This window comes from Bombyx mandarina, chromosome 20 (assembly GCF_030267445.1).
Source record: "Bombyx mandarina strain Sakado chromosome 20, ASM3026744v2".
Lineage (NCBI taxonomy): Eukaryota > Metazoa > Arthropoda > Insecta > Lepidoptera > Bombycidae > Bombyx > Bombyx mandarina.
This window is the reverse complement of record NC_143226.1, coordinates 1,290,881-1,315,103: the sequence shown is the minus strand read 5'-3', so window position 1 is coordinate 1,315,103 and position 24,223 is coordinate 1,290,881. Positions and strand designations below refer to the sequence as shown.

At 38.5% G+C, this 24,223-nt stretch overlaps 1 protein-coding gene across 1 annotated transcript; it reads right to left on the bottom strand.

Annotated features, from left to right (window-relative positions):
- Positions 1-696: 696 nt before the first annotated feature.
- Positions 697-24,022, bottom strand: Usp20-33 (Ubiquitin specific protease 20/33). The gene is made up of 21 exons (XM_028177063.2): positions 23,691-24,022; positions 22,100-22,219; positions 21,205-21,309; positions 20,116-20,233; positions 19,403-19,553; positions 18,790-18,877; positions 17,684-17,776; positions 16,745-16,847; positions 16,128-16,215; positions 15,858-15,958; positions 15,034-15,163; positions 13,972-14,080; positions 12,944-13,072; positions 11,990-12,105; positions 10,569-10,747; positions 9,668-9,854; positions 8,752-8,865; positions 7,469-7,612; positions 6,073-6,199; positions 2,659-2,787; positions 697-1,922 (listed from the first exon to the last, which is right to left on the bottom strand). The coding sequence occupies exons 1-21, from the start codon at positions 23,766-23,768 to the stop codon at positions 1,386-1,388; spliced, it is 2,946 nt and encodes a 981-aa protein (XP_028032864.2). The 5' UTR covers positions 23,769-24,022; the 3' UTR covers positions 697-1,385.
- Positions 24,023-24,223: the final 201 nt, after the last annotated feature.

The window sequence follows — 24,223 nt, the reverse complement described above, 5'->3', positions numbered from 1 at the left end:
ATATCGTGACGTCATTAGTGAAGTTCCTATTACAATGGTATATCGCACTTCAATCAGTGCAGGCAACCTCGTCTTTGACGTCATTTCCATTTGTGTAACGATGGCATAAAAATATATTAAACTTTTCGAATTTAATTGTTTTATATTTGTATTTTATTGTACATTGATACAGAGGACACCGTAGTCGTTTTGAATGGCTATAGCTTAATGCAAAGGATGGGAAAATAGTTGTGGACACTATTAATTACCACCGGACAGTAAATAGAGATCTCATATATGAGTCGACTATTATCAAAGCCGGCAATGTGACTTTTGGACAATTATTGGTAAATCAGAAAAACGAATTATTGACTTTGTATTCCATTGGCAGTCACAAAACTCTTCTGAACGACATCTTAGATAAATAACAGGTTAAGTATTAACCTATAGACGACTCATATAACTATACTATTGATGAGGCGTTCAATAGCCCATAAAATATTGCAGATACTCGGGTGACCATAAATTTACGCCGGATATCCTGTCCACACATTTAAAATCTGATTGCACTTCGAAGCCCAAATTTAATGTCAATTCATTCATGTTGTAGTAGTCTCATTGAAACCGTATGTAAAAGTTTACCTAAATAAAATTTGACTTTTCTAGCTTATTAAATATTTTTAGTTATTAAAGCTAATGAGGATATTAAGTAAATAGTTTTTATTATAATTTGAACAGATTTATTGAACCAATTCAGATACCCTAAGTAATCCATTTAGTGTGGGTTAACAATTAACGAGAAAAAAATCACCACAAAACAACTATATTTTGGTATATTTCCCTATCTAGACATTGCATTGACAAGCAACATTAATAATGTAGTAAATATGAATGTTATTAAAATACAATTGACTTTATATTTCATCAAGTCACAAATGAATAGAGAACTAAACACAAAATAACATTTCTATATATTCTTTCTTTAATTTATACAAACATTTTTTACATCAAATACAATTGTGATTTTTCGTGTTTATAAATATATATATATATATAAATATTTAAATCACTGAGGATTTCAACAAATCACATAATAATATTACAATAACGCTTGTCACATTGAGCGTTAATATAAAATTTATTACGTTCGCCTATTGTTAAATTAATGTTTTCGTCAATAAATAAAAATATATTCTACATATTTATCTTGATTACAAAGTTATCCCGTTTTATCAAAACTATACGTTTAACAAACGCGCACGCACCGACAGCGAATCACACGGAATATTTAGAAAAATATCGTTTTCTCAGTCATAAAATAAAAAAAACAGTTTTTTTTTTGTTAAATGCACCTTTTTCACCGGTCACCAAGAGACGAGGAATGTTCGTTTATCGCCTTCCTGACCTTACCGGTCTCCGTCGGTTTGTTCCTGAGCGGCATGCCGTCTAGGCTCGGCGGTTCGTTGTCGGACCTCGTCAGATAGCGCGGGTTGTCGTAGGCGTCGTGATCGGAGCCGTCGAGTCCGGTGTTGGCGAGGCTTTGACGCGGGCTCGTCCCCTGAATCCCCGTAGTTCCCGTTCGGCTCGTGGCGCTTGTACTGGTAAGTGACGTCATCGTCCGAGTCTCCAGACGCCCGAGAGATCTTCCGCCCATTGATGTTCTGAAGCGACTGGTTCTTCTGCAGTTCGGCTGCTTGTATGCTGTCTCTGATGTCAGCTTCTGAAGTGGACTTTGAGCAGTAATCTTCCTTGTCCGACTCCGAGTACTTCCTCGAGAGGCGCCTGTTGTCGAGCGTGGTCTCGATCTGATGGCAGCTGTGCGATCTGATCTTGACCTCGGGCCCGCCTCCGTAGATGTCCACGAAGAACCTCCACAGCTCGTGGTTGAGCTGAGCGTGGTCGGAGCCCTGCTTCAGGGTGTACGTAACAACGCCGTCGACGTCCTGGAAAAATAAATAAAAAAAAAACTTAATCATCTAGATTTTTCCATTCCAATTTCCTCAGCCCGTCTAATTGTAATAAAAACTTATAGTGTGTTCATATTTATAAACAAATTGAAGCTTATTGGATTATTCATTATATTACTTTAACACGTTAAAAAAACACGTGTGGCACTCGGGGACTGCCGCGGTAAAGCTATCGCATACCATTTTTTATCAACTTTGCAATTATAATTAGACAATAATAATTTAATATTAAAACAATAATAAAATAAGACCACGCTATATTTATAAGCATTAACAAAAGCAAAACATTAACTGTCCCCGTCGCACTCATAAGCTAGACCGCGCGAGAGAGAGATGGGCAGACTTTTCATGATGCGCGTGCAGTGCGACGTCACGCCGCGCGCTTATTCACAAACACTACACAAGCGCAACGTGTGAATGTGTTGAACGCGAGCTACATGGTAGGCGGAGTGGAAGTTGCAGGTTTTATTTTCGTTACGGAATTTCTTGATTCGGTCGAAAAAAACGGAATTAGTTGTTCTGACATTTCACAGACTACATACACTTTTAAACATATTCATTGCCTACCCTTGCAAGTTTACAAAATGCTTTACAATTACCAGGTTAGTACAATCTGCAACGTCGTGAACAGTAAGTTAACTATGCACAGGAGTTTACACTAAACGGCCACAGATTAATTTCGTTCAACGATGCGCACAGTACTGTTTCATACCTGCTTGGTGACGATGCCGGTGTTGTCGACGGGCGGCGGCGGCTGCGGCGACTTGTTTCTGACGAACGCTTGCCACTGCCGGAACCAGTGCATGCTCACGGCGTACAGAGCGCACGGTTGCTCTTGTTCCTGCCAACACACACATATATACCTAGTCAGGTCATAAGTATTGTCACACAGTAAAAACTTTTCTTTTAGAATGCTGGCCACAAAAAAGTTTATTGAATTCGAATTTCGAATTGTTCATGAAAATAAAAATGTATACTTTTAGAATTTTACTCATTTTTAAATATGGAGTGGACGCTTAAAGAAGACCGTGTTGCAGTTATTGCGTTGCATCGTTGCGGTTACGCGCCAATTCAAATTTTTAACATACTGAAAATTTTGAATATAACCAAAAGATTCGTTTATCGTACCATCAAACGATACAATGAAGACTCTAGTGTAGATGACAGGTCAAGAAGTGGTCGCCCTCGGTCTGTTAGGATTCCAGCAGTGATAAAAGCTGTGAAGGCGCGAATTCAAAGAAATCCCAAACGTAAGCAGAAACTGTTGGCCCTTCAGATGGGGTTAAGCAGAACCACGGTGAAAAAGGTGTTAAATGAAGACTTAGGGCTTCGGGCATATCGAAGAAAAACAGGACATCGTTTGAATGCTCGTCTAATGGATCTGAGACTGAAGAGATGCCGCGCTTTGTTGAAACGGTACGCGGGAAAAAAATATCGGGAAATTCTTTTTTCGGATGAAAACATTTTTACCGTAGAAGAGAGCTACAACAAACAAAATGATAAGGTGTACGCACACAGTAGTGAAGAAGCGAGCAACCGTATTCCGCGTGTCTAACGAGGTCATTTTCCATCCTCGCTCATGGTATGGTTGGGAGTTTCTTATTGGGGCTTAACAGAGGTACATTTTTGTGAGAAAGGTGTAAAAACGAATGCAATTGTGTATCAAAATACAGTCCTGACGAGCCTTGTGGAACCTGTTTCTCATACATGTTCAATAACAGGCACTAGGTATTCCAACAAGATTCGGCGCCAGCTCATAGAGCGAAGAGTACACAAGACTGGCTGGCGTCGCGTGAAATCGACTTCATCCGGCACGAAGACTGGCCCTCCTCCAGTCCAGATTTGAATCCGTTAGATTACAAGATATGGCAAAACTTGGAGGAAAAGGCGTGCTCAAAGCCTCATCCCAATTTGGAGTCACTCAAGACATCCTTGATTAAGGCAGCCGCCGATATTGACATGGACCTCGTTCGTGCTGCGATAGACGACTGGCCGCGCAGATTGAAGGCCTGTATTCAAAATCACGGGAGGTCATTTTGAATAAACTTTAGTGTCATAAGAATCTATGTTTTGTTAAGTTCATTTTGGTATATGAATGGTTACATAATGAATAAACTTGTTTCAATTATTTTACATTAAACATGTGACAGAATTTATGACCTGACTAGGTATACATATATAAAATCTACCATTGAGATAAATTCTCAGATGATATTAGGATATCTATTTTACGAAAATTGCGCGGACAGAGGAGTATAATATACTTTTCTGTCTGTGTTTTAAAGTCATTTTTAGAGAGGCATCCGTTTTTGACTGTCTTGTGTTACGATTTGTTCGTGACTGCAGAAGCGACTGGGGGTTTACGCAAGTTCGGATTATAATTATTTGAGTGGAAAGTGCAAAATTAGCAGCCAGCCGACTAATGTTACAAATGGTTTCGTTCTGTTTAAGCCACCATTATAAGCGCTGTGAATTGTTGATTAAGTATTTACGGGCCCTCTATTTTTAAGACGCAAAAAATTTATTCCGTAAGAAATTTATTCCAATTTACAGTTGTTTTTTTTATTTTATTTTTAATGCTTAGATGGGTGGACAAGCTCACAGCCCACCTGGTGTTAAGTGGTTACTGGAGCCCATAGACATCTACAACGTAATTGCGCCACCCACCTTGCGATATAAGTTCTAAAGTCTCAATATAGTTACAAAGGCTGCCCCGCTCTTCAAACCGAAACGCGTTACTGCTTTACGGCAGAAATAGGCAGGGTGGTGATACCTACCCGTGCGGACTCACAAGAGGTCCTACCACCAGTATGTAATTACCCGCAGAGCTCTGAAACTGGGATACTTCTTCTTTACTTTTTGGCTCCGGCACGGTTTGTGCATTAGCCAATGTCAAGTAATAAAATTTTTATAATTCGCCGTTTTAGTTTTTTACAGTTTATGAATAATGAAAAACGAAGGAAAAAATGAGATGATATGTGATGAAATATAATCTCAGTAAAATTGTGGTCATTTACTGAGACTGTTTTCAGTGGACTTTTTGGACGATCCCGAGAAGCTACATCCAGCGGCTTTGTTTCTTTTTCCCACATTTGTGCACTTTCAGATTCTTCAAATTTCATAAACCACCGTTATTACACATTTACACCTGAAGAAACACTAAATAGACAAAATAAAACGAATCACACAACGTCACTCCTCGCGTTCCCGCCAAAAAGTCACAGTCACAACTCAATCACTTAAAAGCACTGATAAAACAAATATACAAACGTTCATATTGTATATCTATATTTAAATATATTAAACTATAAATATGTACTATTTTACCTTGCCTACCACAGCCAATTTTTCAAGGTTGTCTGATGATCGCCGAGTTACTTTGGTCATATTGAGTTAAGAATTAAGAACCTTCTGGTAGAACAACGTAGACAGTCTAGTTTCTACGTGAAGTTGCTCGAGGACAGATTGGTTTGTTTTTGGAACGAAATTCCTTATGGGACGATGCGGGGGGGTACCCTAATCGGGAAAAAACGTCCGTAACGTAAGATTTTTATTGTTTATGTATAGTCTTAGTATGATGGCTATACAGTGTCTAATGTAGTCTACGTGATGACGTTCATTATTATTATTCATATAAATAGCTGTTTCTTTGTATATTATTATAATATAATAAATAGGTCATTGTGAATAACAATAAAGATGATAACTTTGTAAAGTAGATTTTTTTATCAATAAAAAAATCATAATAAAACATGTATAACCGAATAATTATTTTCTTTATAGGTACCTCGAATAGAACTTAAAATTAATATTTTTATAATAAGAAACTTCGTTGCTATCCGGTGTCCCACGACGCCACACAATTTTATAACTAATTTATGTCGACGCTTGAAAGGCAAGCTACAATAACTGCTTTGTACATAAATGATAGGCAATAACCATATTCGATGCGCAAAAAAATATATATTTCTAGGTCTATCAAAATCATTTCAATCCTACAGCTATATTCGTTAAAATATAATTTTTTTCAGGTATTTCAACTTTAAATTAGTCTATTTTAAAGTTCACGCATTGTCGCTTAGTCACGTTTGTCTTTCAAGCGTCGATGTGTATTATCTATGGTTACCTGGAAGGCGGCGTGCAGCGCGGAGAAGGCGTGCAGCTCGGCGGCGGCTCGCGCCCGCACGCGTCTAGCAGCGCGCCCGCACGCACCGCACGCCGCGCACGCACGCACCGCCGGCCCGCCACCGAACCTGCAGATCAACCCTCCACATAATTACAACGTACGGTCTAACTGGCTGCAGCTGCCAGTTTTTTTTCCTACCTATGCTGATAGCCTTGAGAGGCTATTTCAGCTTCGCCCTAACATTTGTAGGTGAGCTCACGGGGCTCAAACCGGAGAGTTGCTAGCACTGACCCTAGCAAGAGCAGTGCTTCACAGAATCTACCACCGGATCGGAAACGCGACCCACTGAGGAGATCCGACGAGAAACTCAGTGAGCTGTGTCAATGGGTTAATTCGCTCGTCGAGCCCTTCGTCGCAAGCGACGGGTTCGACGAGGGCGGTGACTGGAAACTGCTGCCAGATACAAAAAGTGTGTGTGTGCAAGTCACACACGGTAGAAGTGAAACTTATAAATAAGATATAGATATACTGACTATTCCCCTACACAGGTGCATACATACGGACAATGTTTAGTAGACAATAGTGGGGATGCTACGAAGAGTCGCACAAAAAGGAGACCGAGAACGTCTAATGTGTTCTATCTCATTCTCTCGCCGGGTGAATCCTATACATTTATGTGTTTGTGTCTCTATGGACTTATTTTTTCGTTTCACCGAGTTTGAAATCACAACGATTCTAAAGAAGTTTCACTTCAATGAACATCAAAAATTCGATTTTGTGTTTTGGCCTAAGTTTTCTTGTAGATACTAGCAGCTATAGTGTTGCGTGTATACCGCAAGTCTTAAATCTGAGAATTGTATACACAACTGATTAGAAGTTAAGTTAATAAAATCAAACTAGATGGCGTTAGTGGTTTCATTAGCTTTGATTTCGTGCGTAGTCGGTAAAGTAGGTGTTGTCTGTGTAGGTATAGCACCGTGCCGCTTGTTCCTGCTGGTGTCGCGAAGACGACAGTAAGATTCATCGGAGGGCGGGCGGCAGATTTCTCCGGGGTACTGAGATAAAAAGAATTTCCTACCTATTCTAGTAAACTCGAGGGGTTATTGTAGATTCACCGATCTAGTAGGTGAGCTCACGGGGCTCAAACCGGGAGCGTTGCTAAAACTGGCCCTAGCAAGAGCAGTGCTTCGCAGAAACTTCCACCGGAGTACTGAGATCGTCTGAATACTATTACGATTTTTTATATTACATTATCCGTGCACTTTAATTCCTCACTAAATTTTAACTTTTAAATTTTAAAAATTAGGCAATAATTAGCGGAAAGTTGCCAGAAAATTAAAATTAATACCATTTCGGAATTTAGTATAAGCATTACATTAAAGTAGGCAGTACGTACTGTTTGTGCAGGAAGTCCCAGAGCGCCGGCGGCAAGGCGACCGCTAGTGCGGCCAAGTACGGCTCTCTGTCTGGCCTCACTTCACCGTGCGAGCACACGAAGTCGCTGTTGTCCACGGGCCCTGGTTCCGCCCACGTGTTGAACCTGCACAGCAATAACGTCCCAGTTTAGGTTCAGAACGCGGCAACAAAGTCAAATAGTTGAGTTATAGTTTACGTATTTATTGGTGGTGTTGGTATTTGGTAGGTATATTGCGTACTGTTTTTTTTTTTATTCCCTTTGTAGGCAGACGAGCATGCGGCCCACCTGATGGTGAGTGGTTACCGTCGCCCATGGACTTCAGCAATGCCAAGGGCAGAGCCAAGCCGCTGCCTACCGCTTAATACTCTCCACAAGCCTCGTTTGAAGGACATGTCATAGCGCTCGGGAAACACCGTGGAGGGGAGCTCATTCCATAGCCGGATAGTACGTGGCAAAAAAGATCTCTGGAAACGCACTGTGGATGACCGCAGTGGCTCCAGGTAGTATGGATGAACTCTACTCCGGTGGCGGGCGGTGCAATGGTAAAAACGAGACGTTGGTATCATCTCGAACAATTCCTCAGAGCACTCCCCATGGAACATGCGGTACAAAATACAGAGGGAACCGAAGTCCCTCCGCAGGTGGTAGGAAGTCTTATGAGCCCGCAAGCGTAGGTACCACCACCCTGCTTATTTCTGCCATGAAGCAGTAATGCGTTTCGGTTTGAAGGGTGGGGCAGCCATTGTAACTCTACTTGAGACCTTAGCACTCATGTCTCAAGATGAGTGGCGGCATTTACGCTGTAGATGTCTATGGGGTCCAGTAACCACTGAACATCAGGTGGGCTGTGAATTCGTCCACCCATTTATGCAATAAAAAATTAATAAAAAAAAATCTTTGGAAATCACACTCTTCATTACCATCAGTCTACAGTTGTCCACTGTTGGACATAGCCCTCTCTCAATCCACTGAGCTCGGTGTTCGACTCTCCCTATCCAACTCTTACGGACCACCGTTCGGAGGTCATCGCAACACCTAACCAGGGAGCGTCTCAGGATATCACACTCTTAAGAGAGGGTAAAATTAGCGATGAAGGATTTTGGAAGGCTTGAAGAAAATCTTCTTTTGCAGGTTTGTAAGAATTACGACATATCTAATCTAATAAATATTTCACATCTACATGGGTAATAAATTTTGAAAATACGTATAAAAAAAATCAAGCCACTATATGTAATATGTTACATAATAATTTTTATACTAACTTGTTGATCCATTGTTTTGAAATATAATATTTAGGGTCGTTCGGTCCAATACTCGATGATTCCAATATCTCGGCGGCTTTCTCTCTCAGCACGGCCATTTGGGGATTGACTTTTCTTTATAACAAAAAAAAAACAATAAATGTCAATTATCCTATTTACTTCGACTAGAAAGCAAGCAAGCCCTTCGACTAGAAAGGTTAGTCAACACGATGAGTGCGCTATCAGGGCAGAACTTGTTTTAACAATTTTTTGTTTGTTGTTCCAGTCAAGCTAAAGGCTTTTCCCAGCTCAAGATGTTATTGTATGTGGGTAGTCCTTAGTATGACAGTTTTGTCCTATCACCGCCCTCGTCGAACCTCTCGCTTGCGACGAAGGGCTCGACGAGTAAATTAACCCACAGACACAGCCCACTGAGTTTCTCGCCGGATCTTCTCAGTGGGTCGCGTTTCCGATCCGGTGGTAGATTCTGCAAAGCACTGCTCTTGCTAGGGCTCGTGTTAGCGACACTCCCGGTTTGAGCCCCACGAAAGCTCACCTACTAGTTCGGTGAATCTAGAATAGCCCCTCGAGGTTACTAGGAAAGGGAGGGAAAAAAATACAGTTCTTTTTTATTGCTTTGATGGCTTAACGAGCTCACAGCCCACCTGGAGTTATATGGTTACTGGTGTCCATAGACATCTAAAACGTAAATGCGCCACCCACCTTGAGATATAAGTTTTAAAGTCTCAGTATAGTTACAGCGGCTGCCCCACCCTTCAAGCATTACTGCTTCACGGCAGAAATAGGTGAGGTGGTGGTACCTACCCGCGCGGACTCACCATAGTTCCTACCACTAGTAAATTTCGTGATCTATGATTGCGTTATTGAAATTGGCCCCAAATGACGTCACGCATGACGTAAAGCAGCTGCGCGTCACCTGTAGAAGAGCACGTAGGCCTCGGCGGCGGCGAGCTGGTGCACGTGCAGCGGCGCGACGGCGTGGTCGTCGAACGAGTACCAGCCGGCGCCGGCGCGCACCGCGCACGTGTAGTGCCCGCCGCCCGCCGTGCCCGTGTGGCTGATCACCGCCGCCAGCGAGTACCGCGACACGGACGAGGTGCACTCTGTTACACAAACGCACTTACTTCAGTACTTCTTGACGATCGAAACTCGACCTTAATTTCTAAACCCTTAAGATTTAAATTCATTTTACGTTTTAATTTTTTTTCTTTCGTTCTTGACGTTTAAGTTCATGAATGGCTTGTAAAGAAAAAACAAATACATATTCATAATAATATACGTACATATAATCGGTTGGCAATAAGGAATGAAAGTACACGACATATCTGTTTTGTTTTTGGCTATTTATATATAACACTCAGACGGTGATATCACGTGACTGCGATCTATGACAAACACTGGACTTTTTGGCGGGAACGCGAGAAGCGAACTTATGTGATTTGTTTTATTTTGTCTGTTCAGGTGTTTAGTGTTTCTTCAGGTTTAAATGTGTAATAACGGTGGTTTATTAACTGTTTAATATCTGTGAAAGTGCACAAATGTGCGAAAATGAAACAAAACCGCTGGACGTAACTTCTCGGGACCCTTAACAAAAGTCCATTGAAAAAATTTCAATAAATGACCACCATTTTACTGAGATCATATTTCATTCCATATCATCTCATCTTCGTTTCATTTAATTTCACTCCATATCATCAATTTTCATAAAAATAAAATTAAAAATTATAATAAGACATGACTTAAAAGTCTTAGTTACCAGGTCATAAAATCCCTTGAAAAAAAGATATCACGTGACTGTTGTTTTCTCTAGCGTTCACCTTTGTGCGTGTAAGGCGTCATGTCCAGATCGTTGATGGGGAAGGCGACCCTGGCGGCCACCTTGGCGCTGAACAGCAGCTCGTGCCGGAAGCGCTTCAAGTGGACGCACAGCACCTCCGGTAGCACCACGATGCCGGATAGCTTCACACCGTTACGTAATTTCTTGCAGCGGGAGCAGCTGCCGATACGGAATAAGTAATCTTTAGTATCTATATATTAATACGTGAAGCAAAAACTTTGTACATCTTTTTACGAAAATTGCGTGGGCAGAGGATTATTAAATTTCCCACACTTATAGAGAAACATAGAGAAGGACTGCAGAATGTTACATATTTTTTTTCATTATGCATAAAAAATACATTAAATCAATAAAAAGAAACATTACAAACACTACTATGTATTTAACACACACACGCATGCATAATAGACATTTGTTTATTGTCAAACTTTTCTTATTGCATATAGTCTCTGGTTAAATTTAGAATAGATTAAATATTGTTTGTCTTTATTAATATTTGTCTAAAGTGTAGTCTTCGCGAAATTTGTGATTATATAAGTATAATAATCTTTAACAATAGAATCATAATAGTGTATAAACTTATAATTTCAATTAATTATAGTCGAATTTCGACTACTGGGGGAGCACTAGTCTTCTTAATTAGATTACTTATCTTAATTAGTTAATCTTATCTTATTAGTTATCTTAACTACTTAATCTTAATTAGATTACCAATAAGAAAAGTAATCAAGTGGTCTAGCCAACCCTCAGACACAGCCCACTGAGTTTCTCGCCCAAGGGCGGATCCAGCTTTGTCGCCAGGAGGGGGTCACATAGTCAAATTTAGATGCGTTCGTTTCCAAGCGTTTGCCATTATACAAAGCTATTATATTATATTAAATTAATTAAATATTGAAGGTATGTAGTTAGATAAAATCTGTATGGTGACAAAATATATAAATAGAATCATTATATTCAATTAGTGGTCCACCTAAGTCCTGGACCCAGCTCAGGGGGTGGTCATGACCCCCACGACCCTCCCCCTGGATCCGCCATTGTAATCTCGCCGGATCTTCTCAGTGGGTCGCGTTTCCTATCCGATGGTAGATTCTGCGAAGCACTCAACCTGTGTTAGCAACACTCTCGGTTTGAGCCCCGTGAGTTCACCTACACGTTAAGGAGAAGCTGAAATAGCCTCCCAAGGCTATCAGTATAGGTAGAAAAAAAAAGGTCTAGCCAATAAATTTTTCCATTATAATGTTATTTCCTCCTAATATTCTTTCCTAATTTCATAGTAGTGATACACCAGTTTGTTACCAAACTTACTCTCCTGTTGTTTTTAGAGCGGCTGGTGTAATATCGACCTAATAGTGGTTCATATACAGTTTATTTAAGGGTACTTATATCTTAATTAGTTAATACCTGTACATGTTGTCGCCTTTGAGTTCGTCGGCGCTGAAGAAGGCGGCCAGACAGTCTTGCAACGACACCACCGGCCCGTAGAACCAGGACCGCAGCCAACTGAGCAACCACCACACCTGTACCACATAATAATCAACTGTGACAAGTGTTTAAAAAGACTAGTTTTTTTTCTCTACCTAAGCCTTGAGAGGCTATTTCAGCGTAGCCTTAACTAGTAGGTGAGCTCACGGGGCTCAAACCTGACGACGCTGCTAACACGAACCCTAGCAAGAGCCGTGCTTCGCAGAATCTACCGCCGGATCGGAAACGCGACCCACTGAGAAGATCCGGCGAGAAACTAATTGGGCTGTGTCTGAGGGTTAATTTACTCGTCGAGCCCTTCGTCGCAAGCGATGGGTTCGATGAGAACGGTGACCGGTGCTTGAGGTACCTATAAGCACCGTTAGACGTGTTTAAGGCGACGTTGACGGTTTACCATTCGGTCCACACGATCGGATATGTACTTTCCGGCGGTCACGACAAGAAGATTTTCGTGTCGTGCCACTTGCGTACCTATATGCCAGTAGCTTCTATTAGTAGGCTTAGTAGGCAAGCTTTCCGGGCTCAGACTTTTATTTTATATTGCTTAGATGGATGAACGAGCTCACAGCCCACCTGGTGTTAAGTGGTTACTGGAGCCCATAGACATCTACAACGTAAATGCGCCACCCACCTTGAGATATAAGTTCTAAGGTCTGAAGTTCTCAAGTATAGTTACAGCGGCTGCCCCGCCCTTCCTTCAAACCGAAACGCATTACTGCTTCACGGCAGAAATAGGCAGGGTGGTGGTACCTACCCGTGCGGACTCACAAGAGGTCCTACGATCTGAGAGAGTTTCTAACACCAGTCCTGCCACCGGATCGGGATCGTAATGTGTCCCATTATATTTATGCTCGGAGGCAAAGTGAGTCATACCCAGGACTCCTGTGCGTTGTGGGCCGCGTGGTGGTTCAGCATGGGCTGCTGGCAGCGCAGCACGGCCAAGTGTTCCCGGGACGGGATCGGCAGCGACAAGTCTTGGAATGTTTCTATTCTCGTTGATACCTGGTTAACGTAATTAGATATTCATTGTGATGTCTAATGATATTCTGATGTTACTTTTTAATACTTGCTGATATTCACAGTTATTTCTGTTACTAAAAGTAATAAGAAAGGATATTTAATTTTTTTTTTATTTAAAATTAATTTGCAAAAGGAACGTCACATTTTTGACCAAAAAATATGGCAAAGGGATACAACTGAGATGTACATAAATAGAGTACTATAGATAACAGTAGTGGGACTTTTAGGCGGTAACGCGAAGAGTGAAGTTGTGTGATTTGTTTTATTTTGTCTATTTAGTGTTTCTTCAGGTTTAAATGTGTAATAACGGTAGTTTATTAACTGTTTAATATTTGCGAAAGTGCACAAATGCGGGAAAATGAAACAAAGCCGCTGTACGTAACTAATCGGGATCCTCCAAAAAGTTCACTGAAAAAATCTCAGTAAATGACCACTATTTTACTAAGATATATTTCATCCCATATCATCTCATCTCATTTCATTTAATTTTGTTATAATGAACGCGCCGGAATGGAGTTTAACGTCAATTGTCAAGAAACGATCACCCTGTCAGGAAAAGTTTCTTCTGTTTTGTATCGCGTTTTCGGGAACACGTAAAAAATGTTCCAACGTTACGCTCCATTGCATTCATTTACTTATGTACTTGTGTGGTGTTAAAATAAAGGATTGACAAGTTGCGGTGTTTGCTTACTGTACTTCTACAAATTTCATCCCAGTTGATTAATGTTTCAAATTAATCATCTTCATTTCATTTCATTTCACTCATCATATTATCATTTTTCATAGAAATAAGACATGATAAAATAAAAATAAGACTTGACTTAAAGGTCTTAGTTACCAGGTCATAAAATCCCTTAAAAAAAAAAGATAACAGTAGTTACCCTGTCACATATTAGGCACTGAACGGCTGATAGTAGTTTCCCGTCGAACACGTCGGATATAATGCTTCGGTACTTCACGTTGCTGCCGTCGCCTGATGAACCGCTTTTTCTGCGAGATCAAAAACTCACTTCAGACCTTGTAACTACGGACTTAAAGTTGATTATTTTTTAATGCATTAATATTCTAGGTACATAAATAGTCTTTTCTTAATATATAGATATATTGACAAATTCTTATACCGATGCTTGTTTAATGTTTACAGTAGACAGCGGCTTGTCTCTGCCCTTAGCATTGCTGAACTTCATGGGCGAAGGTAACCACTCACCATCAGGTGGGCTCTATGCTCGTTTCTACAAGTTCAATAAAAAAAAATGCCTTTAAACAAAAATTTTTTTACATCATAATGTCTTCTAAATCAAATCAAATCAAAATTTTTTTATTCAACATAAATGAAAGTACATACTTGTTGAACGTCAAAACAACTACCGCCAATTCACAAAAACTAGCCTCCGTCCTGAGAAGAACTGGCAAGAAACTCAGCGAGCATGTCTTTTTTTTATAATATTAGTTTTTTTTTAATATTAATTTTTTTTTAATATTCAATTTTACACTAAATGTTCGTCGCATGTCAGTCCACACTTAACACTACCGATCCATGAGGGCTCAAACACACCTGGTTCTTAAATAGGAATCAAAGATACGGATACTAACACCTAATACCTCAAATTACAGAGCATGGATCTAATTTATTACTGGTGGTAGGACCGCTTGTGAGTCCGCACGGACAGGTACCATCAACCCGCCTATTTCTGCCGTGACGCAGTAATGTGTTTCGGTTTGAAGGGTGGGGTAGCCGTTGTAACTACCTTGTTGTAGACCTTAGGACTGATATTTCAAGGTGGATGGCAGCATTTACGTTGTAGATGTCTATGGGCTCCGGTAAACATTTAACACCTGGTGGGCTGTGAGTTTGTCCACCCATCTAAGCAATAAATAAAAAGTTGTATTAAAAAAAAGTTGTATTTTGAACTTTATTGTTATTAGCATAAGGCACTGCTTACGTGTTCTCTCTATCCTTGGAGTCGGGCGCGTCACTAGCGCCGCTCGAACAAGTCTCGTACCGCTCTTCGGGTTCACTCGAACACGATAATTCCGATTCTGAACCTACGTCTCTTTGATTTGACGTTGGGCCTTTAAATAAAAAATTAAAACTCATTAAAAATTAAGACTATTGGAGGAGGAAAGTTGTGTGATTTGTTTTATTTTGTCTATTTAGTGTTTCTCGGGTTTAAATGTGTAATAACGGTGGTTAATTAACTGTTTAATATCAGTGAAAGTGCACAAATTTGGGAAAATGAAACAAAGCCGCTGGACATAGCTTCTCGGGATCTTCCAAAAAGTTAACTGAAAAATTCTTAGTATGACCATCATTTTACTGAGGTTATATATTTCATCTCATTTTATTTTATTTCATCCCAGTTGATTAATGTCCCAAATTAATAATTTTTATTTCATTTTATTTCACTCCATATTATCATTTTTCAAAAAATTAAGAAATAATTATATAATAAATATAAAAATAATATTTAAAAACTCATGTAAAGCTTCTTTGAGAACGGTTAGCTGGTAGATAACTCAATTGTTGAGTTAAGCTCGCCATTTTTTATATCTTATCGCAATTACTGTATTATATTAACAGTGTGTACAAATAAAGAATAAATATGTTAAATATATTTAAAATAAGACGACTTAAATAATGTCTTAGTTACCAGGTCATAAAATCTTTTAAAAAAAAATGAAGATTAAACTACACTCGACACTGGCAACAATGACATCGTAAGAATATTGCCATACTTAATAAAAAAAAAATTGATGATATTCATACCATTAAGTTGCTGCGTGTGAGCGTTGTACGTGAACTGGTGCATGCCGGCGAAACTGGCAGATCTCTTGTGTCTTGTACCGGCTGTTTCTTGATTATGTATTCTGTAACCAAATAATCTATGATCACACGAACATTATTATGTAATATGGTAATGTGATAGACATCATAGAATCAATATATTTCATAGGATGCCTGAATATCACTAACAAGATAATACATATACTACTACTATAGGAAACTGAAAAAAGACTAATAGACAAAAATCCAGACCTATAATATCCGTCTGCAGCGGAGTCGTTGTACGAGGCGGGGGCCGGCGATTTCCGCCTCATCCTCGCGAAGAAAGGCGCGTCACTTGCTGGAAACAAATATTTAGTTATATAATTTGAGTAGTAAGAATTCGAAGATCCCGGGTACCGGTTTCATGCATTGGACTTCATACAAAGGAAGGCCATCCGGATTATCGATAATCCCGATCTTACAAGTGACTGAGAGGCGAGGGGTCAACGTGGTCAATGAACTTCAGCTGCACCACGGTCTAAGCCGCTGAGGACTCTCTTAGGGGACCGACTATAAACTCATTATCGGAGCCCACGGACATCACGGCGCGAATGCCGCCAATGACTTTGAGACATGAAACGAAATGCCTGCGGATGAACTCAGCTTCGGATTTATTTATCATTTTCCCAGTCAACTTAAGTGTTCCACTTGTAGCGGGGCTTAGCTTAGACAGTCTGTGTCGAGTCGTCACACAATAAACAGGTTGCAAACGGTCGTGTCTTATAAAATAATTATTACCCTACATAATATCACACATGCTGTATATCATAAGCACAGGCTCAACACATTGATGAATATCAATGAGGACCTTTGTATGATGATATTACCTCCCGATGACGCGGCCCTGCGACGCACGTGTATCTTTCTGTTCCCGTGGTGGTCACCGTCAGCTTCCGAGTCGAGCTTATCGTTTGGTGTACAATTATATATCTGTAAGTAAAGTTTAATTTAATTAAGAAAAAATCACTTTATATCAAAGGTAACCAAGATAGAATTTTTTATATATTTATTATATTCTATATGCCGACCAACAACGATACTGACTTAGGTCCTGAACCGAACCAGGACTGCAATCTGGTCTAGACCGCTGACCACTATAGCAAAGAAGCGAACAAAATTTGTACTGAACATTTCGAAATATGTAGAATGCAAAAAAAAAAATAACGCATCGTAAAGAGCAATACCGAAGCAAATACAATTAATTTCATCTTTTTTTTAAATCAGTTCATACAGGATCAGACAGGATGTTAGAGAGAAGTTATAAAATTATTGAGTTGTCATCGGTACTTGATACGTGTGCAGATTTTCAAGTTAATCGGACGTCTTGAAAGTGACGTTTAAAGACACCGTTACATATATCATGCCAAAGTACTAAGCGGGTGTTGAAGTTCACAACAACGGGCATAGGTTGTTGCCATAAAAGGGTTTGGGACTCATAAATGCTCACAACCCATGCGGTTACAGAAATCCATAAACGCCACAACGTGAACGTCAAGGACCTTGAGAGATAAGGTTTAAGTCTCTCGTACCTCTCCCACTCTCTCTCTCTTTCTCTCCCCCCCCCTCTCCCTCTATATATCTCTTAGATTTAAGTATTTCTTGAGCGGGTCGCGATTCCGATCCGGTGGTTGTGGTTGATTCAGCAGAGCACTGTTCTAGCTAGGCCTATTGATTGATAGCTCAGATCTCAGATTAAGCTACCTGCCCGTGAGTAGTTGGAATAGCCCCCTAAGCTAGCAGAGATTAGGTAGGGAGAAAAATATTACCGGTTCTTTTAGTTCTTCGTGTAGTTGATCCATGAAGCAGCGCAAGAACTCCTGCGTGTCGTGTTGGTGGTATCCACGAAACATCGGGTGGACCTGTGCGAGTAAAAAAAGCATTATTGTACATTCAATTCACGAGTCGCAGGCATTATGAAAACTATAAAAGTATTCGAAATTATGATGAGAATGGACGCGAGATTAATTCGTAAAACTGCTTTCAGTGATAATCAACTGTTACCGAGTCCAGGCAACCCACCACCCAGAGCCAGCGCTAAACTATCAAAACAACCCCTCGCTGCACCTTTGCCTCTTTTTTGTGCGTGGCGTTCGTGTGTGCGGTTCTTGTTGAAACATGTTTGGGACTTGTGTAATTTTAACAGTTTTCGTTAATAGTAGATTGAAATTATTTTGTTAGTAGAAGTTTTGGTTAATTCAGTAAACTTATTTCCTTTTTTTAACTACCTTACTTCTGGTCGATAATACAAAATTAAATTCTTTAAACAAGAGCAAACTCGATTGGGTTTTTTTCATCTTTTCACTTAGTAACATAAAATTTGGGTGTGTGTCGCCCGCGTCTTCCAGTGGTTGCTAGTTGCATCATTACGGGCATCTACTGATGTATTGCTATTATCTCCCCCCTACTCTCATTTCATTACCATAAGTTCAGGAGCTAGTTCGAGTTAAATTTTGTCTTGAGTTAAAATATTGACCAAACATAAATGACATTTTCTGTCAAGGTAATTAGTTACCAATTAATAATGATTTCCATTCGAGATCAAAAAGGACAGTATCAAAATAACACTATCAAAAATAACACTTGTATAATAGAATCAGTGTGCTTCTGATGATAAAAAAATTTGCACAACATGGCCTCTCCAGTTCCCGTCAAAAAGTCCAAGTTACTAAACTAAATATATAAATAGATGTCTGTTTGTTACGTTTTCAAATCGCTGCGGTCTTCACCATATTACGGATAGTACGGACATAGTTTGAACCGTGGGACAGGTTATATTTCTGACCATGGGACTCTGACAAGCGTAATCTAAAGTGCAGTCCCCACGGATGAAGCAGCGGAAGATAAGTTAGTTTACGCATATGTAGATACTCACATTTCTAATACCATACAGGATTCCGTTAGGTACAACGTAGCCTCTAGATTTTCTACTCCACATTTCTTGAATTAATTTTTGGTATGCTCTGAAACAACACAATCGCAGAGTATAAATAATTTTCGCAGCATGCTGTATCCTTCAATCCTTAGTCACCTTTTACTAAGCCCGCAAGAAGAGATTAGGTGGTGCTAGTTTTTTCATTTTTCACGAGTCGCAGATAAAATTACTTTTACGCTTTCATCTCGCGTTTACTATTTTCATTGTATTATTATTTCTGACATTTCCAATAGTTTACAGTTTTTCTGGTCACGGATGACGTGGTAAGATGTTTGTTGAATAGGGCCATTCGTACGTAACGGTGGGCAGCGCCTTGGCTCTGCCCCTGGCATTGCTGAAGTCCATGGCATGTCCATGGGCGACGGTAACCACTCACCATCAGGTGGGCCGTGTGCTCGTCTGCCTACAAGGGCAATAAAAAAAATTGAAGATTGTACGGACAACCGTCGATTTGGCTATAAAATGGGTGGTCAAAAGTAGTTATCATTATAACAATGGGTTCCCATAGTGTTGATCCCAACGAATTTAGTTTAATAACACAGTCTCAAAATACCGGCTAATGCCTGGTTTCTTGTCTCCGGCGAGTATGTTGACGGCAGCGGCACACTCCAGGAAGTATGACGTCAGAGGCGCGGTGTGGCTCAGGGCTTGTAGCGCCGCGTTCATGTAACACGTGTTACCCATGTTCTGGAGCCCCACTAGGCCTGCAAAGTAGGAATGAATGATTTTTCTAGTTGAAAATGGAGTTATCACTGGAATGAAGCAAATGTTTGCCTATTTCTGCCGTAAAGCAGTAATGTGAAGTCGTCGTGGCCTAACGGATAAGACGTTGGGTGCATTCGTGTTGAGCGATACTGCACCGGTGTTCGAATCTCAGACGGGTACCAATTTTTTTAATGAAATATGTACTCAATAAATGTTTACGATTGACTTCCACGGTGAAGGAATAACATCGTGTAATAAAAATGAAACCCGCAAAATTATAATATGCGTAATTACTGGTGGTAGGACCTCTTGTGAGTCCGCGCGGGTGGGTACCACCACCCTGCCTATTTCTGCCGTGAAGCAGTAATGTGTTTCGGTTGGAAGGGTGGGGCAGCCGTTGTAACTATACTGAGACTTTAGAACTTATATCTCAAGGTGGGTGGCGCATTTACATTGTAAATGTCTATGGGCTCCAGTAACCACTTAACACCAGGCTGTGAGCTCGTCCACTCATCTAAGCAATAAAAAAAAAGTAATCTACATTCAAAATGAAATTTTTACCTCTAGGTCTACTGTCCTCGTCGTATTCCATTTCATCAGGATCTACATCATCATCAGCATATAGGCCAACAGAACCAATCCTCACTGATCCATCTGCTGTTGTCGAATCTGGACTCTGCTGGGGATAACATTTCAGACATAAAGCTTAATAATGAGCTCTCATTGTTATTAGAGCCTATTTTTATCGCATTCTTAAATGTTGACATCACAGTACAAAACAGTTTGATTTTTTATCTACAACTAGCCATACTCGCCTGCTTCACTGGGCATTTAAAATTAACATGATTATTTATTGTCATTATTATTAAGGAGTCCAACACTTATATAAATATTAGCCTATCCAATAAGTACATGTATTTTCTTCATCTTTCTTCAGGATACCAAGCTTCAAGTCAATCGGGTGCATGGTTCAGTAGTTATAACGGAACATCCGTAAAAACGACTGTAGATTTATATATTAGTATAGATGACAATAATTAAAAATGAATAAGCATTGCTATTTGCTACTAACTGTTTATGAACTATTTATCAAATGTACTTATTTATTTATTTATTACACTTCATGTAAAATTTACATTGGCGGACTATTTTATATTATATTATTTACTTATCACTATTTTCTTAATGAGAATAAAGCATCATTCAAGATTCAGGGTTGTCACAATCATGCATAGTAAACAAGTTGTTGTTTACAAATTACGTATTTAAGTTACACTTGATTTGAATGTAGTTGGGAAGGATCTTACGAGTAGCATCGCAAGTCCCTAGAAAGACGGCCAACTCCTTCAAGTTGCTTCACGATTCGGTAACCAAAGATAGAAAAGCCCAGTGTGTGTTAACCTATATGCACTCAAGGAGAATGTCAATAGCTGTCTTGACAGCCTTGGTTTGGATCCAGCCTTGTAGAACTGGAGGCCAAATGGTCGTAGCAACCGTGATTGTCGATTTCTTTATCTCATTCACAGATCGGAGTCGATTTTTTAACATTTGGGAGTTTTCGTCAGTCCCAACAAGTCCAGTCTACACCTCCAACATGTAAGCAAAAGTCCAGCAAAATTTCTGCTGGTCCAAAAAAATGTATATACTCACAGCTGAATGGGCCATAGCAGCTCTTATGTGCACTTCTTTTTCGCATGAATAACACCATATTCTTTCAGTTGAAACATTCATGTGAACGCAATGTGTGGCGAAATTCTGAAATAAAGTTTTTCATTATATAATTTCTTGTCAATTTAATGTTTTTTCAGTTAAAGTTTATCTATAATTATTCATCTACCTAAAACTTTTAGTTTCAGTAGACATTTTCGAAAAGTTAATTCATTTAACCCTCTATTTGTAGTAGAGATAGAATGCAGCACACATTTGCTTACATTTTAGAGCCAGATGAGTTTTGTAAAATTAGAATGTACATGAAACTGAAAACATCATTCTTAGGATTGATATTCTTATGTTTAACACTCGTTGCAGACAAAGGTATTGAGACATGAGTACTTATTTTATACAATACAAAAGGTTTTTTTATTGCATACTGATAGAGCTTACAGCTCAACTTTTACGTGGTTATAGGAGCCTGTTCACATAGACATTCCACTTTGAAACATGATGTCAAAGTATCAATTGTATTCTATAGTTTTAGCCTTTGCACTACTATGCAGCAGAAACTATCAGAATAGTTTTGCTACCTTAGATCCCACTCTTAAATGGGAAATTGATAATTATTTTCTACTGTAAATTGTTTAAGTACCATGTATTTACCATTTTCTATTAGTTATTTCATATCTTTAAGCAGAAATTCAGTCATTTATTGAGTATCCAAATATATGAACATGACTGCTTACAGTAGTCTGATAATTTTTAATTGTGTTAAATATTTACAATACATATACATAATAATACTCAATTTTGTCAGGAATGATCAAGACTGTCTTTGTGTTTGATAATAATGCAGAAAGGGTAAAGGGTAAGTGAGCTTCAGTGGCATTACCTTGTGGTGGAATGTACTGTGATCATTTTTTACTTCAGAGCAGCCAACATGATGACACTCAGGCTGCAGGCAGATCCATAAGTTCGGGCCGGGACAGCCACAGTCGAAACATGTCAAAGCCTGGACAAAACATCAACATTAATCATAATGTAAACAATGCATACTTTAATTAAAATGATTTATACAGTGTTTACAGTTATAATTTTTTATATAGGAATATTTTAATTCTTTTGCAGTTTTCATGATCACAGTCAAATGCATATTTCAATATTGATTTATTTTTCTAATTGTCAAATAAATCCTTCTCTGATTTGAATCAAAATAAGAATTTTATTTAAAAACACTTATTATCTGCATTAAGGTCACAAAGCGTTATGATTGTGTCATCTCATTACTATTTCTGCATAATTTAGTGATGAATATTGAATAACATACAAATTTAACTCTTATTTACAAGTTTTCTAATGTTTAATATGGATTTTCAAATTATACCTCTTGTATGTTGTTTTTTTGTGGTTTTTGTTTGGCTGTGACAAATAGTGCAGGGTTTTTGTGTAACTAATTCTATTTCTTCCTATTATGTAGGAGGAGCATTGGCTATTGTTTTTCAGATTAGTTGATGCTGTATGGAAATTGTTAATAAAAGAAGAATTACCCTTAGTCATTTTTTTTTTATTGTTGATCAATTGAAATAAGATCAAAAGATAACGAGGATAAGGTAAAAAACTAAAGTAACTAAAAGAAATAATAGTTGATGATGTTCCCAGCATAAAATCTACAGGAGTGAGAGATATACATAGTAAAATGTTTCCATTATGGACAAACTTATCTTTGTACTTTTGATTTTAGGATTTAGTGTTTCTATTGTTTTTTGTTGTATGGGAAAAATACTAGCAAAGTACAAATTGAATATTTTAATTATATATAAATTCTTTGTCAAAAAAGATTTAAATCACTTTTTAAATAGAAAACTTGGAAATAATCTTTATTAGTACTTAACGTTTCTTAAGAAACGTAATATGAATTTACAATTTATATTGAACTTTGTGACAATAACAGCACGAATCATTTTCTATGGAGATCCTAATCTGAATTCAAAAAATCACTGTCTCCATTAGCACTCTTTTGTCTACAAGTCTACAACAGTCATCAAAATCTTTAACTCAATTCTATTGTCTAAAATTTATCTGATAACTCATTGACTAAGTAAATCTTTACTATTTTGTAATTTAAGAATTTATACAAACATATACTCATTTTATATATTATTATGAATTATTCCTATCCAAATTACTGGTAGTAAAATATCTATGATACTTAATTTTGAGCTTATTAGAAATATATTTAAATAGTTTTGTATAATTCCGTAGTTAGCTACAAGTAAATTCATAATAATATTGTGTGCACAGAAGCCCTAAAGTCTAAATTCAATAACGACAAATTATCCTCGGACATTCGTGAGTTTGTAAACACGCAACAATTGAGAATTATTCGTTACACAACCACACATAACTTGGTGGAGTAAGTAGGCATTTTAATTGTCTATTTGAGTAATCGTATTTTGAGGTTAAGGATAAATGTTAGGACTCACCTCTTTTGACTGCCATAATTCTTTCCCGAGTACGTGGACCAGTTTGTTTAAATGTTCGCATGTCATTCCTTTTTCCATTTTGAATAAAAAATACAAACACACGTAAATAAAAAGATTGACTCTTTACAATAGCCTTGTAAATAAAGAGAATTTTATGCGAAGGCAGAAATTGATGCTATGTTTAGTTTACCATAGGAATAAATAGGAAAAAATAAACTTAGTCTTACAGGAAACATTTTTATGGAATGGAATTAATTGAATTAGATTACAGAAATTTTACAATAATCGTATCGTTGATCGTTTGCTGACAAGCATAGATTATTCCACAGACTACTATGAAATCACAGCATATATATAATATTAGGTGAATGAAGTTAGCCCCTCAAAACATTTTTTTTTTCCTATTTTATACTTATTCTCTATTAATTCGTTTGTTCATCATTTGTTCATGATTGTTCACTGTTAATAATTGTTTGTTCTGCATTTATTTATTTAAAAAAAAAATTTAAAAATATACCTACAAGTTAGCCCCT

Coding starts and splice junctions, on each gene's coding strand:
- Usp20-33 (XM_028177063.2), bottom strand. CDS start 23,768: ATGGAAAAAGGAATGACATGCGAACATTTAAACAAACTGGTCCACGTA. Junction 17,777..18,789: donor TCCTGTATGGTATTAGAAAT/GTGAGTATCTAC, acceptor TTACTCGCACAG/GTCCACCCGATGTTTCGTGG. Junction 10,748..11,989: donor AAAGGCGACAACATGTACAG/GTATTAACTAAT, acceptor CCGTATCGGCAG/CTGCTCCCGCTGCAAGAAAT.